Genomic DNA, 18,053 nt, shown 5'->3' with positions numbered 1-18,053 from the left:
GAACTGTTTCCCAGGGATGCCACCCACTTCCTGCGTGATAGGAGGGAGGTCATTACTTGCTCTAGGTCTCAGCTCCCCGACTGGGAAGGATCCTTTCTCCCTCTGTTCTTTCTAACTTGCTTGTTTGTATGGATAACTTTGCAGCACAGTAACATCTACTCTCTCTGCGTGCTCACGAGGATGGGTCCTTCTCCCGGCTGGGGCCTCTAGACAGCACCACAAATAACAAATACGGTTTCCCCTTTATGTCTGTCTCCTTCATCTCCATCCATGCTGCAGTGTCTGCAAGGTAAGATTAATGGCTTGGAAGAAAAAAAAAGAAATCAGTAAAAACAAAGAACAACTGAGTAAAGGACCAGCAGGTGTGACAAGTTGTGAAATGGGTTTGTTTTTCTCCAGTCCTGCTGGCTGGTGAGCTCACGCAAAGGTATTGCGTTTTGCACGGGAAGGATTTGAGCCTTTACTTTAAGTCAAAGGGTGAACAAAAAGCAGCTTTGTGCATTTACTTTGTGCTAAGCACATTGTGAATATTCTTAGGCACTGCCACAAGGATTAACATCTCTGCATTTTAATGTGCCTTGCGCTGGAATTTAGCTAGAAAGCAGAGCAGGCAGGAACAGGCTCTCCAGGCGGTGCTCTCTGCTAGGTGTCTCTGAAGTGCTATTCAATAGCTTTCTGTTACTCTTTTTCTTCTTATTATTCTTTTTTCTTTTCTTTTTTTTTTTTCTTCTTTTTCCTTTCACTCCTTCAACAGCTTCTGGAACAAATCCCGATAGATTTCACCTTTCTGAAATTTACTGTGCTGGACTGTTTTATCTCCAAATACTCTTGCATGGCAATAGTGTATCTATAAAAAAAAAAAAAAAGATATGTGGACAGAAGTATGGAGTTTGGTATTTACTTTGGATCATTAACCTGGTGTGCAAATTTGACTTGATCTCTCTCTCTCTATTTTTTTTTTTTTTAATTCTCCCCTGCCCTTTGTGGAATTTCAGAGCCCGTGAGGAGACACAGCCTTTTGCTGCCTGGCGATCCCAGCAAGAAATGGGAGGCTGATGGATTGCAAACGCACCTGCATGGTTTAAAACCCAGCCAAACAGATAAGTGCCCTTTTAATTTTCTCACAATAGCGTTTTAGACATACCTGTGCACAAAACACCTCTCTTCACGCTGGTTTTAATTTGGGGAGCTGTCTGTGTGTCACCCTTAAAAATGAATGCTCTTTGTTTCTCTTTTCTGCTGAGAAAAGCCAGATGATAGCAGTGCTTCACACGGGCTGATTAATTAGAGTGAGGTTGCTGCAGCTGAGGGCTCTGGAGGCTGCTGGGGCTCTGGGGAGTGGGGCTGCAGTACCGGGCGATGCTGGTGTGGCCCAGCCCAGCCTGAGGAGCCCTCCGGGACTCATTATTAGGGGTTTAATAACCAGGCTTGGCTGGCTTGATTGAGAAGATGCTTGTGCACTTGGCGCGATCTCAGAGAAAGCTAAAGCTGGTGGAAGGAGAGGGCTTTGTACATGTGCTGCTCATATGTGCACAGAGAAAGCGATAAACCTGCTCCTCCCTGGAGGGGAAATAGCAAGGGAGATGGGACAGAAGCCCTCCGTTATTTTGAGTCTGCACAGTGTGGTATCGTGGGTGAGGGGCAATGGGAAAAGTTCCTGCAGAGCTGTGGGGCATTTGTATCTGTGGGCAGGAAATAGAGCACATCTGGAAAATAACTTCTGGCTTCTTAGATGTGCTACTGCCCGTTCACAAGCACACAGATGCAACTGTTAAATAATGTAAGTAATCTAGAAAATACAGTTCTCGTGTACAGTGTCACTGCAATAGTACACGGCCACGGGGATGGGGCAAGTATTTGCTAAACCCGTGATGTACAGCATGAGAGTAATGCAAAAATCACTGATGCAGTGTGTTGGAGGCCATCTGTGGCAGGTGAGGACAGGACCCAGATGATTCCAGACCCATCTTGTCTGCTCTAGCGGGGTTAATTAGCATTGTAAAATGTCCACCTGGCTGTTAGGCTAACTACAAACATTTGTTACAGCAAATTAGACTGTGCTAACTGATATGAAATTTGCCTTACCTACCTAAATGAGAGTTTCTTGCTGAGGGCATCAGCCCAGAACCAAGAGAAGCTGGAGGCCGATTCCTTGCCTCAAATTGGCCGAGCACAGCCTGTAGCCTGTGTGTCTTGTCTTTTACTGCCTGGAAATGCAGCTTGTAACACTGCCCGTCCCTGCAGGGAAGGGCCACTGAGTAATGGGGAATGAGAGCCGGGGTGATGAAGCAGGAGGTTGCTGCAGCACAAGGGCTGGATCGAGGTCAGCTTCTGAGATCCCTGGAGTGCCCGAAGTTCTCTCTTTTCTCGGAAAAACTCCTCACCCTTGCTGTTGTTACTGAGAAGGGATTTGTATTAATAGTAGAAACAGCATTTCTGATATCAGTGACAGCCCTCTATCTTAGAATACACAGCAATATTTATTCTTGTCTCTTCAGTAATCTGATAGTGAAAAGGCTTGGTGTTTGGCGTTGTATTAAGGAACACAGCTAAAGTGAAGCCTTCACGTTAAGGCTATAGCTGGGGGTTGTTCAGAGATGGATGGTAAATTAAAACAGCTTAAACCATTTGTGTATGTCAACTAACAGGGCTCTTCGCTCCTCCAAAATAAATAAATAAAATTGACCCTCAAGGTCTTGATTATTAGGTGTGCAACGTGAAATGTGTTTTTCTGCTGATGTGCCGATATCAACGTTCACCCAAATTAGTTCCCAATAAATTAACCCCTAACCTGGCTAGTTCCATCCAGGGCTGCAAACCTCTCTTTGGGCATCAAAGTTGCATTTGGAAATCATGTCCTAAAGTGTGGCATGTGAGTTTCTCTGTGCTCCTTGGCGGAAGTGGGAGAAAAAGCTGCCAGTCCCTCTCAGGAGCCGTGCTGATATGAGTGTACTATATGCAGCTGTGGTTTATCTGCTGGTTATAGACAGTGGCTGAGGAGGAATCAACAGATCTTGACAGATTGCTGCAAAAAATCTTGTCCAGGAAAGAAGACCCCCAAATCCCTAACTCTTTCCTTGTCTTACAGGTGAGCCTTGAGGACAGCTGAGAGGCACCATAACTCCTAAATGCATGAGCTTCTTCTGGGATTAGAAGAGCAGCCATGGGGAAAGACAAGAAAAAAGAGGAGGCTGTCTTTCTGAGGAAAAAGATAACTTTGCTGAGGGCTTTCTCGCTTCTCATCGGCAGCATGGTTGGCAGCGGCATCTTTATCTCCCCTAAAGGAGTGCTGAAAAACTCGGGCACTGTGGGCTTCTCCCTGGTGGTCTGGTTTGCCTGCGGGCTCCTCTCAATGTTTGGTGAGTGCAGAGTTGGGGAAGCCTTTGCTTAAGCACCTGGGAGGTGAGGGGAGCCAGCAAAATTGTATTATAAATAGCTGGGAGTGGAATGGACCTAAAATTCCCTGTTCTGAATGTAGCAGAAAAAAATGCTTAGTAAACCTGGGGGTCACCAGGGGCCTTTGCCAGAGTCGGTGGGTGTCTGTCAGAAGGGGTCTGGGTACGACCGCTTCTTCTCAGAGCGAGGAGATGGAGTGGATCAGTTCCTGGTGCCTTTCATTCTTGTTCTTCTGAAAGAATGCAGTTCTTACAGTTACCATGGGTAAAAGCCACAGCTTTTAGTTTCCTTCATTAACTGTATACAAGCACCTTCTTCTCAGAAGTGCTTTAAAGGTGCTGTTAGATGCGCAAGATCTCTCAGCTCTGGGGAGAAATCTGAAGCTTATTTTCAGTGAGTGACTTTAAAGTTCTTCCACTTTTACAACTTGAGGAAAGAAAAAAAAAAAAAGGAAATTAAAACAAGAAAGGAGAAATACTCCATGCGGATAAAACACCTTGGCACTGTGACATTTAGAAATTGGGATGTTCAGTTGTTAATCTGGCAACAATCGTGGTTGTTGCTCTTTGCATATGCCTACCAGTATTTCACGTCATGCTGCTGAGCATGGGCTGTGTTACCCTGCATGTGGGATGCAGCTTCTGCATGGCTGTTTGGGGAGTGATATACTTTTGCCTAAGGAAAAATCTTACAGCTTCATGTGAGCAAAGAGTCTCTTTTAACTGAGCAGAGCGATAAGTGATAAGGCATGTGCTGGCCACATAGCCCAGCCTCCACACTGGGAAGGTTTCTCTCTCTCTGTGGCAGCCTTTGGTAGCTTCTTCTGGCCCGACTGCTCTTTGTTGAGTTGCTGCATTTTGTAGCTGGATCTGTTGGTTTTCTCTTCCCTTTTGTCAGCTTGATGACCTTCTGTGATCATTTTTCTGATGCATTTTTTTTTCCAGGATATTTAAATGGCCTGCTTTCTTTTATGCTTTTTTTTTCTTTTTCTTTTTTTTTTTTTTTCCCCTTTAAGTGTGGCTCTGTAGCCTGACTTCAGCAAAGCACTTAAATATAAGCTTTAAGCATGTAAATAAACCCACTGGAATAAATGAGAGGAGGGCTCTGCCTGCATCCAAGACTTTGGACAGGGATTCAGCATAAGTTCACCAGCAGAGAGGCAGGAAAACCCTCACCAGTGGCATGATCTGAATGATTTCCATGGGAGTAGGAGGCACAGGTGGAGGTGTAAAGGTTTCTCTCCATTTGCCTGGAAGTTTTAAAGTCATCTCCTCAGGCTCACCTTGCTGTGCAGTGCCAGGTTCATGATTTCTATCGGTACCAGGTCTCCCTTCTCAGACATGTCCTTCCAGGTCCTCTCTCTGGGGACTTCAAATGAAGATGTGAAGGTGCAAGATAGGGACACAGGAATGTGGTTATGATCAGAGATGTGATCAAAACAGTCAGGACAGCCGCTGGTGGTGAGCTGAGTGCTGCAGCCACCCTGTGAGCACCGTTACACCAAGCTGAGAGGGGAGATGAGAGAACATGAACCTCCAAGACTTTTGTCAAAGGATGTCTCTCTAAGTTTAGTGCAGTGTTTCTCCCACACAGCCTTCCACACAGCTCCCCTGGACAAGTTACATCATTAACCAGGCAACAAAATTTCCTTCCTTCTGACAAAACAGTGACCTTTCTTCTAAACACACTAGAATAAGGAAAAGAGTGGTTCTGCTAAACCCCCCTTTTCTTCCTCTAGTTCACCACTTCTTTTAAACAGACTCTGTCAATTCCTGGAAGTCATACAGAAAAGAGTATCCAAGGGATGATTTACTCAGTTCATTTATACCTGAACTTTTCCAGGTGCCTTGTGTTATGCAGAGCTTGGAACAAGGATCACCAAGTCTGGAGGACATTATATCTACATTTTGGAGACATTAGGGCCTCTACCAAGTTTCTTATTTCTGTGGGCTGAGTTTTTTGCTATCAGGTAAGAGATTTTGTCTGTTTGCCCTTTGCTGGATATTCTGATTTATTTAAAAAAATATTTATTTAATTTGTGGTTCCAGGCAAAAGTCTAAGCAGTTTATAAAGGAAAAAGGGAAAAAATCTGAAAAACTTTTAAAGACTTTCAGTAATAAAAGGAAGAAGACAGACTGAGGAAACAGTTACATGTGTTCAGTGTGATTTGTACTTGAGGAATCTCTCTCTTCTCCCCTGGCAGCTCTGGTATCATCCAAGAACTGTGATATATTTTTGGTGACAGGGAGCAGATGCCAGGTTCATTTCAGATCTTCTCATTCTATTGTGAAACTTCTCACATTCTTCCATGGAAAAAACTTTCTTGCTTAGCCCTGAGTTAAACAATAACTTAGAAAATTGTAAATGACTTTTCTTTCCACCTGAAAAAGGAAAATCCTCCCCTTCCAGCAGCCTGTCCTCCATGTATGTTGGGATGAAGTAGGACACATGAACCATGCTGCTTTGCTCTGTATGATTAATCTCAACTTTTGCTTTCAAGCTAAGAATTAACCTTTTTTGCAGCATGTGCCTTTTAACCCATTTGCTGAGAAAAACCTATGAAAAAGACTCTATGGGATCCACGTTGTGGAGCAGGATTAAGGCTGGGTGGGAAGCTTCCACCCAGCTATTTTTGGTTGTCCGTGGACCAAAATTTGATGCTGTGCTTGGTTCCCCTCGCCAGGCCTGCCAACAGTGCCGTGGTTTCGCTGGCTTTCGGGCGCTACCTGCTGGAGCCTTTTTTTGCCCCCTGTGCAGCCCCTGTTCCTGCCGTGAAGCTCGTCTCTCTCCTGGGGTACTGTAAGTACACCTTTGTGCCACTGCCAGCCTCGGGACCTCTCTGCCCAGGACCTGGGGTGCCTACAGGGCTTTATCTTCTGGGACTGGGGTCCTGTGCTGCCTCCTTGGCCACTCGAAGCTTCCTGCTCCAAGGAGCTGCTCCGGGGCCCCAGCGTTTGCCGAGAAGGGGCAAGGGCATCCCTGTTGTCTAGCTGGAGCCCAGGGTCCTGAGGGGATGGTGCCGAGTACAGGGGTAGAAACTATTCACGTGTAATTGCACAAAGGCTGCTTGGTTTGAGGCCGCAAGGCTTTTGTAGGCCTCACGTGCTGCACCCAGCCATCAAAGCACCCTGCCTGCTCTCTCTCACCCTGAACACCCTCTGTAACATCCCCCGGGCAGGGAGCATTCCCGGATTTATTTATTTTCTTCCCCTGCGTGTGTCGAGCATGGGCTGCAGCGGTGTGTTCTCCTCTCCAGACGCGGTCCTCACCCTCAACTCCTGGAGCGTCTCCTGGAGTGCCCGGCTGCAGACAGCCCTCTCCATCGTCAAGCTGCTGGCGCTCGCGCTCATCATCGTGCCGGGGATGATGCTGCTGGCACAGGGTAGGTGCGTGGCCGACGGAGGGTGCTCGAGGGAGAGGGGCAGTCGGCTTCAAGCTGTGTCACCTCGCTGGGGCTGATGCTCCCGGCTCAGCTCTGCTTTCTTCAAAGTTTTTCTTTGGGATGAACCCACCCAGGGTGAAGCAGGCACCCACCTCTGCTGACGCCTTCCTTCCTGCAGCCAGCCCATTGTCAGCGTGGCTCCAAACCCTTCCAAAGCAGCACAAATGCAAGGGATAGCAGGGACATGTGACAGCATCCCCTGGTGTCCTGAGCCTGTCACAGCTGTGCAAGGAGCCCCCAGCCCCCAGCTGAGCCCTGGTAACTGCATCTCTAACTGTCCTGTGGCTTCAGCTGATGCTTTTAACCTCCTAATGGAGATGGGCAGTAAGGCAGTAAACTGACAATGGACTCATGCAGGATTTCATGTTCACGTGCAGAGGAAAAAGATACAACAAAAACCCTACCACTGGTATCTTCTGGGATTGATACGGGAGTGTTGGCTTTAATCCAAGCCTCAGTCAGTAGAAAAGCCCCTGGCATTCCCACCCAAGGGATGAAGCCCGCTATGGCTTCACACTATTTCCTTCCTCTGCAGAGGGAACAACAGAGGCAGTAGGCTCAACATTTGTGTTTCTTTCTGATGTTTGGAGCTGGCTCCTTTGAACATGCAAAAAACCCCCTCAGGCAGGCAACATTTCTGAAATGAAGGACTGCCCTGCAGCTAGAAATCCTGAGCCATTATTGTTAGGAATGCCTTCAAATGACAATCTGGAGCCCTGGCACCCGTCCTCAGGCAAGAAGGATAAGTGCCGGTGACATCTGGAGAGAGAATCCGTGGAGGGACCCCAGTATGTCAGGTTGTGTTTAATGTGACTCGTGGGGACTCTAAATCACTCATGAATATATTGCAGACAGTAAATTTTTTTGTGTCACATCACTTATCGGCAGTCGTTTTAGAATACAGAAAGATTGCCCCAATAGGCCCACTTCCATTTTCCAGTTTAACTTTTTTTTTAAAGTCCGTTTTCTTTTTGATTTAGTTTTTGTGCTTGTTTTTAAATCAGTTTGCCTTACTCTCCAGCCTTTCTCTATTTTCTTTAGTCACACTCCTGTCCTTTCCTCTGCCACTGCCTTCCCCTTGACTCACATTTCTTAAAGAGACTTTCTGGGCTAGTTTTTCACACCTGGATGCCCAAGTCTCATCTCAGAGCTCCTCGCAGAGGCATCTCTGTGGATGTGGCCTGATTTTCTCCATGTGCTCCGTGTCATTTCATCCTTTTCCTGGAGAGACACAACTGCATGAGTAGTTTGTCACTTTGATATGAAAAGACACTGTGATATGGAAAACCGAACATAGATGTGGAATCTAAACTTTGTGGCACTTGGATTTCAAAATGTTAGAAATATAACTGCTTGTGACTGCCTTCTTCCTTCAAATGAGAGGCCATTAGGTGTTTTTCCTTTTTTTCCTTTTTTTTTTTTTTTTTGAGTTTGATATAGAATATACCTCACAACCAGTATCCTGACTTTGATATTTATGCTGCCTCTAGTTTTTATTATTGCATTTGCTTTGCTCCCTGTGTCCCCAGCTCCCCTCCTGCAGGGCCGTTCCCGTGCTGGCTGCCTCCCCCCTGGTTCCCATGCTCTGCACAGCGTGGGGCCGGGGTCAGCAAGCTGGTGGGGCCGGGGGGAGCGTGGCAAGAGCCGGATTTGCTGCCTCGCTGCCTGCACCACATCAAAAAAAAGAGCGAGCGTCCAGCTGCTGGTGGCGTGGGGAGGAGGGGGTCAACCTGGGGAATTGGTTTGAGGCTGAAAAAAAGGATGGGAGAACTTCGTGTCCCCACAGTCTCCCATGTCCACAGCAGGCACAGTCTGAGGGAGAAACAGACGCTGCCGTGAAGTTTCTCCAGTAGCTGGTCAGGAGATAGATTTATTCTGTCACTGTGTATGCAGCTTGCATGTCAGCACAGCACCACCAATTAAAGCACTGAAACAAATCCAAATGCCTGGCTCCAGGGAAGTCCCAGCCGCTTCTCCCAGGTTTGGGCAGGATGTTAGCCCGTGGGAAGGAAGTCCACCCCTGACGTTTCCCTGCTCTGTATCTGTTGCTTATCTCTTCCGTAGGCCACACCGAAAACTTCCAGGATGCTTTTGACAAGCAGTCGCTGGTCCCGGACAAGCTGCCCTTGGCTTTTTATGCGGGCATGTTCGCCTACTCGGGCTGGTAGGTGTGACGGGAGGGCACCCGGCGGGCGGCACGTTGCGTCGGCTCCTGGCTCGACCTCTCTCCTTGTGTCTCCCCGCTGTGCAGGTTTCAGACCAGCTTTGTGCGGGAGGAGTTGGTCAGACCTGAACGGTAAGGCTGGGAGAAGCTGGTGGCTCTAGTGTGCCAGCCTCTGGGGTACCACTGCTTCCCCTACTGCTGGCAAACAGCATGGGAAGAAATAAGTCTGTGGGCTCACCTAACCAGTGCCAGCTGCAATCTGCAGCAATGCGATGAAAAACAAAAGGGGAACAGCTTGTTCATTGTGGGCCTCTCTTCCCCTTTCTTGTAGAAACATCCCCTTGGCTGTCATTGTGTCTGTGATCACCGTCATTGTGGGGTACATGCTCACCAATGTCTCCTATTACACTGTCCTGGGAACACAAGATGTTCTGGCTTCTCCAGCTGTGGCTGTGGTGAGTCGTCACCCCTACTGATATCTTTCTTTAGTGTGGTCAGCTTCTGCTGAGGGGGTGGTTATGGCAAGGGTCTAGGAGATGGTTTTCCTAATGAAATGCTTTCTTGCTTTGTTATTTCTCTGGATTGTGGGACAACAGTAACTTCTAGTCTTTCCTAAATGATAATGTAAAAAAAGCTGCAGATGACAGTAGAAAAGGCAAGATTTATGAGTTATATTTTACTCATTCAATGGACGAAGTCTTTTTCCTCTTGAATCTGATGTCATCTAGAGATCCCCACGTGTTTCTGCAGTCACGCTTGCTTTTCCCCCAGAGTTTTGTGCAGCGGGCCTGCAGAAGCCTTATCTCAGTGGTCCCGGTCCTTGTTGCGCTGTCCTGCTTTGGAACCATGAATGGAGGAATCCTCACCTTTTCAAGGTCAGATCTCTGAGATGTTAACTTTTTTTTTTTTTTGGCTTACTGACTCAGAGGGAAGCACCAGTAACCTGTGCACCTGTCAATCCTTTTGATGGCACTTTAACCACTCCTGTGGGAAAATCAAGGCCTTTGACTCCCAGTGTGTAAACTACAGGACACCATTGGCTGTCTAAGGGTCTCCCCTTCCTTTTTCTGGCCAGGTCTAAACTATCTCTGGCTGGTCATAAAAACAAGATTATTTTTTTTTAACCTCTCCTCCCGTCCCCTCATTTTAAAGTGAAATGTCAATGTTTCTGGGGAACTATGAGCTTTGTTGACACTGGCAGCTGCTCAGTGAAATGAAGCCATCTTTTGCTGGCTTTGCCCAGCTGCTTTGCTGCAGGGCACAGGGTCCCCCTCTGCTGTGAGAATCTCTGGCCAAAAGCAAGTGCTCCCTGGGGGACTTTCCTTTGAGTTCACTGAAAAGTTATCATGGCCAGACCACTCCCAAAGCAATAGTCAAGGCTCAACTTTGTTCCGTGAAAAAAACATCTTGCCAGCTCCACTGGCTACTGCACTGCGTGTCCTTGTGGGAGCCTTGAAACCAGAGAGGAGGGCAGAGCTCATGGAGAAGTGTGTTGTCCTGTCCCTGGGGAGCCCAGCAAACTCTCTGGGGCCAGCTCCATTTCACAGCTCTGATTGCAAAAGGAAAAATCAGTTGATATGAAAGGGATCTTTCACAGTACAGGAGCTAATGAGTTATGTGATCCGCTACCTTCACGTCCTGCGTTGAATATGGTGGGGAGAATCCCCCCACTTAACTCCTCCAGATAGCAATTTTATTGGAGGGTGGGAAGTCCCTGGAGGTTCTTCACGCCCCTGTCATCCTTCTCTCCCCCTTCCTGGCATCATTAACATAATGACTGCAGAAAGGCCCTATAAACAGTGATGGGGCCTCCCTGGCTGCTGGCCAGCCACACCCCAGCAAAACCACAGAGACAGCAATAAAACCAGTTATATACTCATGCCCCAGCTGCTTTGGGCTCTGTTCCAGCCCAGCTGATGCTCTGGCATAGTTTGTGGATATTAAGTTTATAAAATTGGATGCAATGCCTTCTCCCTAATTGCCCTTTCACGATTCAAAGAAGGGATGGAGGCAAGAAGCTCTTCGCTGTCATTTTGTAGCTGGCCCTGTGTGTAGCTGGCCTCCCTGGAGGACAGTAAGCTATATTGTTCAACAACTGGCCAGAGGCTTGAAAACCCTCTCTTCTTTGAGGAGCTTGTGCTGCATTTATATCTCTATATAGTTTATATATCCATCTATATCTATGCATATATGTTTTATCCCTGGCCTGTTGGGCCCTCCTGGGTGTTAAGCCCAGTCTCCTGTTGGGATGACAGTCACCTTTTGTGAACTCCCCAGCCTCTCTTACAAAGACCTGAGGTCTGTGACCCCTCTACCTCCTACTGCTTTGTTTCTGTTTCCAGCCTGACCTCATTCACGGTCACTCTGGACTTGCCCAAAGATCTCTGCTAATGGGCCACCTGTGGGGACAGTGCCAGCAGTGGGCTCTGTGCTGAGCTAATTGGTGCTTGGACAACTATGCAAAATTAATCTTTGGAGATTTTTTTTTTTCTTTCCAAATCCTCTAAAAAGTGAGGCTGAGCGCAGAACTGTGGCCTTAAAGAACAGATACGTGGGTGGGGTGCATTGTGGCCTCCGGTCAGTCCTGCTATGGATCTCATCATGTCTAGTGTGACTGTGGGGTGCTGATGCATAGGGCTCCCTGTCTTTTTCTAGGACACTGTTTGTGGCTTCCAGGGAAGGGCAGTGGCCTCCTCTCTTCTCCATGATCCACATTCGAAGACATACTCCTCTTCCTGCTGTCATGTTAATGGTAAGGGGATCTGCCTGTCTGACATGCCCTCTTCTTGAAGTCTTGGCTTTCTTGTTTGGTCTGGCAATCTGCAAAGCCTGGAGAAGCTGAGGAGCTTTAAAGGGTATCGAGACACTAAGTGAGCTTCCAAAAAATGAAGAAAGTGGAACACTGGAAATGGCTGTAAATTATTAGGTCCCCTTGTGCAAGTAGTGAGGTCTGAACCCTGCTGTCCCAAAGTCCCTGCCTTATTGCCTTGAACGTGTTCTTTCAAAGTATTGTCCCCACCATCTGCCACAGTTACTGCTTGATGTTTGCTATCATCTCCTCCAGACTTTGGCTAGTTGGAAAACTGAAATTCCCAGGTTCAGTGGAAATCCAGAAAATGAGCATTTGTGGAGAGGCTCTCAGGTTTGGGTTGCAGTTGATCTCCATTGCTCCTTTCTGTAGCACATTGCAATTTTGTATTTGGGGCTTTTGCTGGGAATCTTCGGTCTATGACGGGGTTTTGTAACACGTTCGGTGACCTCAGAAATGTTGGGGCTGTGAAGTAGCTGCCTGTGATTGCAGGGGGGCTAGAGGAGATGATCCATACTAGCTTTCCCAGTCTGAGGACTGCAGTAAGGCATTAATGACTGTATTTCATCTTCACAATGCTCAGTTCCCTTTGGTTACAACCATGGTGTGTATCGGAGATATCTACCATCTAATGAACTTCTTCAGCTTTTCCCGATGGCTCTTCATAGGATTAGCCACCCTTGGGCTCATTGTCCATCGCTGCCGTCACCCGGAGCTGCAGAGCCCGTTCAAGGTAACACATGGCGTGTGTCTGACAGCCAGAGACACACGTGCCAGTTTATTTTTTCTTTTCATTTCTTTTTTTTTTCTTTTCTCTGTCTCTGTATCCACTGCTAAGAATTAGAGCATTGCATGGCTGTGGTTGCCTTTAGGCTCCAAGGGCCCTCAATCCCTTTTGCTCAGTAAGGCATGTGGGGAGCTGCTCAGGTTGGGTGATGTACCCAAATGGCTAGATTCGGTAAATCCTATAAAAACAGTTCTATGTGGTGTCACCATCTGCAGCCAAAGAGGTTGGCAGCCTGCTCCAGGGGACAAGGTATCGTGCTGGGAGCTGGTAGATGTGCAGGTCCCGTGCTCACCTCTTCTGAGCTGCAAGGGGAACCCTTCCTGGATGTGATTTCAGTGGTAGGTAAGTCTCAGCCCTGGCTGAGAAGCAGAAGGCTGTCAGGCTTGGGGGAAAGGGGAATTACCAGAGGAGTCCTGGGGGTAAACTTGACTTACAGGGAATTGTCTCCTGGTGCAGAAATACTGTGCAGCGTAAAGCAGCTTGAGCACAACTCAGGGCCATTACAGACCCTGAGGATGTGCACCGTGTGTGTGTATAACACAAAGCATTTCCTTCAGCCACAGCTAGCAGCAGCTAGTGGATGGTGTGGCCCCTAGAGAAGGACCTGCCCTCCTGCATGGGGAGGTGAAGGGCTCAGTGAGCCTACACCCGTATGTGACTGCTGTGGGATGCTGATTGTGCTAAGCACACAGGTGTGAGGAGCTGCCTGATGCATGCCACATCCAGATGTGTGCACATGTACAGCTCCAGCACGTTTGGGATGCGCTGGACCCGTGGACGTAAGCATCAAGAGGCATTCAAAGTGGCAGAGGGAAGTGGGGAGGCGAAGGAGATTCAATTCCCTGCTCCTCACGGGGCAGCTTGTCCCCTTGTGCCTTTCTCTGGCCTCCAGCTGGGCCCCTCTGGTGGCTGCTGGGGTCTCTGCTCATGGGAAGCAGCCGGTCCCCTGTGTCAGCAGGGGAAGCTGGCGCGGCTTTCGCAGCCCCTGCTGTGCTTGGGACACCTCTCCCACTGCCGGATCATCTGCATTTGGCCGGGGCTGTGCTCATCGTGTGCACAATTTGTTCCCCTCTCTGGTTGCGCCTGCTTGGTGTCTCCAGCCAGTTCCTGTGGAGGAGAGGAGACCTCCAAGGCCACAGGCACTGGGCAGCTGATCAGCAAAAAACTCAGGGGAAAGAAACGCTTTCCACCACTCCCAGGGCTCCTCCCCAAGCCGAGCGAGGCCTGATGCGAAGTTTGGGGTAATTTTTCTTCTTGGTCTTTGCTGGAGACAGTGTGTTTAGCAGAGACCTTGAAGCTTCCCAGCTTGTTGGCTGGCTGTGCTCATGCACTCACCCAGAACCAGATTTTTTAATAAGCTTTAATTTTTTATTTTAAACCAGCCAACCAGCCTGCCTGGGAGAAGCTTATTAGTTGATAGCACTGGTGATATTTTCAGTTTCTGGGAGTGTGCCCCAGTTTGTTTTAGATAGAGGTTTAGGTTTTTAACGTTCCTAAGAACAGATTGAATGAGTGAGGGAAATGCGGGCAGTTTGGTTCTCTTCCTCCCTCCCCCCAGATTTTATGCCCACTTCAAACCCAAAGTACAGTCATCTGCAACAGCGAAGGAGTGAATGTGATGTGTGCATGTGCTGCTCTCCAGTGGTCAGAAATATTTCTTCTTCTGACACTAGCCTGCTTACAGAGAACAAATAATAAAAAAGGCGAGTGGCTGTGCTGGTAATTTTCCCCCACAGCATTTTCAGTTAAAAATGGTAAGAAAACACCAGGAAGAGGAGTGAGCAGCCCCCTCACGCACCTCTCACGCAGATGTGCAGTGTGAATGTACGCACGTAGGAGACCCTGGCAAGGGATGCTCCGGCTGGAAAGGCAGCAGGAGCACGCGAGTTTGGTGGCTGGCTGGGTGCCATCACTAGAGCAACTGATCTCTTTCAGCTCGGCACGGTCAGCATCCAAAATGAGGTCCTCACCCTAGGTGAGATCAGCAGCTCCTTTGTCAGCTATGGTGAGGAGTAACTTGGCTTGCTTGGATCTAGGGACTAAGGGAGTGTTTCACAGCTTATTTGTTACGGTCTTCCAAATTACTCTCTGGATAATACAGATAAGTTGGCTCACCCAACAAGGTGAGGCTGACGTGCTGAGAGCTACTTTGGTCTTTCATCAGGGTGTCATTGAAAATCATGTTCTTGATGCAAGTGCTATGGAGTTGAGTGTCTGGTTTATCCTGTTTCGGTCACTGCAGGTCTCAGGCGAGCTGGAGGCAGCTCAAAATGAGTCACAAGTGTTATGGCCAAAGAACGGCTTATTTCTAAGGGCTTCTGCTCATGGCTTCAGATTTTCCACTAGCAGTTGCCACAGGTGGCAAGCTTAGGGGTGTGTGGACATGCACATGTGCTGTACGTTCACAGAGCAGTGAGGTCTGGTTGACTTCTCCCTGGCTCGGTGTCTTGTTGCAAATGAGGTGAGGTTTATATCACAGAATCACAGAATTTCTAGGTTGGAAGAGACCTCTAGATCATTGAGTCCAACCTCTGACCTCAGTGCACATGAGGTGAGGATTATATCAATGCACATAGAGGAAGGCATGCGCCTCTCAGGGCACACTGGGCTCCCAGGGTGATACAGGTAAACTTTTCTTCAATGCATCCTACTCGTTCACAACTGATTATACCGAAATAGTGCACAGGACAGATATATGACTTTTCTCATCTTCTTTAACATGGGAAAGAGAATACAGTGTGTGCTGGCATGTATGGAGGCTGATCAGTTTTGCCTGAGCATCCCCTGTGTTCTTTTCCCCAGGTCCCCCTCTTCATTCCCGTCTCTTTTACCATCATCTGCCTCTTCACGGTGGCCATGTCTTTCTACTCGGACCCTGTAAACATTAGCATCGGATGCACCATGGTGTTAAGTGGCTTTCCAGTCTACTACCTCGTAATCCACAGGCAAATGTCAAACCGCTGCCGTAGCCTGCTTTGTAAGTATGCACTTGGGTTGCGGTATCCTGGACCCAAGCACGCTTGGGGTAGGGATGTTGGTTTGCTGCCAGTGCTCATCTCTAACACAAATTGCTCCGTGAACAACAGACCTCATGGAACCTCAGTCATGATCTCTGCCACCCCTTCCCTGCCCTTCCTGGGATGCGGCCTCCACGGCCAAAAAGAAGGGGCAGGCTGTGCTGTGGGGGGCTGGCCTGGCTCGTGAATGCACTGATAAACCAGCTTCATGTGTTATTTTAGAAAAGGCAGGGCTAAGATCTACCAACAGGGGGAACCAAGAGGATCACTTTTGCTATCATATCTTTATCATATCTGTGTGATCAGCACCTCTGTCAAATCTGGCTGAAACTGAGCAAAAAGATCAAAAGTGAGTATGGAGAGATTGAGAGTCCTGTAACCCCATGCACAAACACATTTGCTGAAAGGCTGGGGAGAGGACTGATAGGAAAAGATGATGCAGCCTGCAGGCTGCTTGGTGATGGAGCAGCTTGTCTAACAGTACAGATTTGGGCACAGATGTGGGTGTGTAAATGAAAGGTATCTTCTCTCCATGGCACAGATTTACCTTGGGTGTAGCCCTGGTGGCACAAGTACAATGACTTACTCTGAAACAAGAGCCCAGTTCTGATTTTAGTTTATAACTTCAATTGTGAATCTTGATTTCTTTGGATTTGGTGTTGTGCTGAGGTGTACTGGTAACCAGTGAACAGGGGAAAAAAAAAGTATAGTAAGAAAGAAAACAGATACAGTGATCTGCTAATATAAAATGCTACAGCAATCAGTGTTGATGCTCTGATTTTCATCCCCAGTTTAAGATATCCTTCAGATTAAACTTTCTTTGTTTTTCTTCCCTTCAGATTATGTTACGCAGAAGCTGCAGTTACTGCTGGAAGTAGTTCAACAAGAAATCAAGACGTACTGAGGAAACCATCATAACTTAAAGGAGAAGATGAAATCTACTTACTCCATTTCTGATACCTTTGATCCTACAAAAAGCAGGCCACGCTCTTATTCTTTTGATCAGTGCAAATGAGGATGAACCTGAGCCAAAACGTTGATGCAAGCAGTCCTAAGCTTGCCAGTCAGGATCTGGATGAGTGTGTCACATCTGCTTCTGCCCTTTTCTTTTTTAGCAGAACAATCTCGTTCTTTGAAATGAGCTTTCTTTGCCTGCAAAGTGTCTTTGAAGAAAAGATCTTAATTTTGTGGCCCGGCCCAGCCCAGTCCTCAGCAAAATATATACTATTTTTAATTTCCTAACTTGGCAAACAGAGGAAGAGGTCCTACTGCAGAACTACTGAAGAGCCCAGCCACATGGAAGCCAAACACAGGTTTCAAACTGAAGCTTCGTAGTAGTTAAGGGAAATGGTGCTGTGAAGAAGCTTTATAAAGGGAAATGGACGAGGAGAGCAAATTAGAAATAAGGTAGATGAACTGGAAAGTAGGAGGCAGGAGACTAAAACTTCATTCACCAGGAAGAACAAATCATTGACAAAGTGAAGTCAGAATGTTTTGCTTTGATAATTGTATAAGGAAAATAAATTTATTTTGCTTATACAATAATGCTTCAGTTTTGAATTTTGTTTTTCTGAACTGATGTTTCAAATGTACTGACACAGTGAAAAACAACAACAAAAAAATAATCTGAATACCCACAAGAATAGGACAGGGTAAATTCTGATTCCTCACCTGGTACTACTAATGAAGTTGAAAAATTGAGATTTTGGCCCAACTCCAGTGAAACACAATTCTCCTGCAGGAGGACAAGATCACTGATGAGTCTTGGGCAGATTCCTTCATAAGCACATCTTTCGGTGCTGTAAGAAGACATTCAAGACTTCATGTCTGAGCTTTAACTTTAAATCTACAGTCAAATGACTTGCTGAATCGATACATAAATGCTCACGTGAACCATTGCCACCAGAAATGTTTCTGTTGTTGGGTTATTTTGGATTACATTATTAATGTTGCAAAGTTATGTCCAGATAAAAGAGAAATTAACACTTAAGTGATTGGAAATAGTTAATCTTTTCCTAAAAGATCAGAAGTAGCATACAGGGCATCGGCTGATGGCCCCTGAAGAGAGGAAGAGCAGAATGTGAAGCATTTTTAACCTTTTGTATCAAGCATTTATGTACTTAGAAAACTAAGTAGCATTTACAAAACCAATGTAATCTACCAAAACTTGTAAAATGCACTATCAAGATTTGGAAATAAATAATTAGGACTTTTTTTTTAAGCAATTGGGAATTATTATTCTTGTTAAGACCGCTTCTGTTCTTGTGCTAAATCGAGCTGTGAGAGCAATAGCATAGGTGCAAGGCTCATCCTCTCCCTGCCCCATGAATTAATTTACGAGCTGCTGGAAGCTGTCCAACAGGAAATGCAGACTTCCTGGGAAAAGCATCACAACCTAGGAAAGAAGGTACTGCCTTCAAGTGTCGTTTGAAGTGAGG

The 18,053-nt window shown here is 47.0% G+C and overlaps 1 protein-coding gene across 2 annotated transcripts; it reads left to right on the top strand.

Annotated features, from left to right (window-relative positions):
• Positions 1 to 35: 35 nt before the first annotated feature.
• LOC101796443 (cystine/glutamate transporter) lies at positions 36 to 17,851 on the top strand. Of its 2 annotated transcripts, XM_072038841.1 has the most exons (14): positions 37 to 289; positions 996 to 1,101; positions 3,088 to 3,359; positions 5,239 to 5,365; positions 6,080 to 6,195; positions 6,653 to 6,778; positions 8,903 to 9,002; positions 9,090 to 9,134; positions 9,334 to 9,457; positions 9,774 to 9,877; positions 11,658 to 11,754; positions 12,395 to 12,544; positions 15,401 to 15,575; positions 16,455 to 17,851. In XM_072038841.1, exons 3-14 carry the CDS (start codon positions 3,164 to 3,166, stop codon positions 16,517 to 16,519), a joined length of 1,425 nt encoding a protein of 474 aa, XP_071894942.1. In that variant the 5' UTR covers positions 37 to 289; positions 996 to 1,101; positions 3,088 to 3,163; the 3' UTR covers positions 16,520 to 17,851. The 2 variants fall into 2 exon arrangements, 1 of the variants encoding a protein (XP_071894942.1); XR_002403067.4 differs by having other exon boundaries at positions 36 to 289; positions 996 to 3,359; positions 12,457 to 12,544.
• The last annotated feature ends 202 nt before the right edge of the window (positions 17,852 to 18,053 follow it).

Source organism: Anas platyrhynchos, chromosome 1 (assembly GCF_047663525.1).
Source record: "Anas platyrhynchos isolate ZD024472 breed Pekin duck chromosome 1, IASCAAS_PekinDuck_T2T, whole genome shotgun sequence".
In the NCBI taxonomy this organism is placed as follows: domain Eukaryota; kingdom Metazoa; phylum Chordata; class Aves; order Anseriformes; family Anatidae; genus Anas; species Anas platyrhynchos.
This window is presented reverse-complemented; position numbering and strand designations above follow the sequence as displayed.

Bases quoted from the DNA above. Each gene is read 5' to 3' on its own strand.
- LOC101796443 (XM_072038841.1), top strand. From the start codon at position 3,164: ATGGGGAAAGACAAGAAAAAAGAGGAGGCTGTCTTTCTGAGGAAAAAG. The intron at 6,779-8,902 runs GTAGGTGCGTGG...TCTCTTCCGTAG, and splicing joins GATGATGCTGCTGGCACAGG to GCCACACCGAAAACTTCCAG. The intron at 11,755-12,394 runs GTAAGGGGATCT...CACAATGCTCAG, and splicing joins TTCCTGCTGTCATGTTAATG to TTCCCTTTGGTTACAACCAT.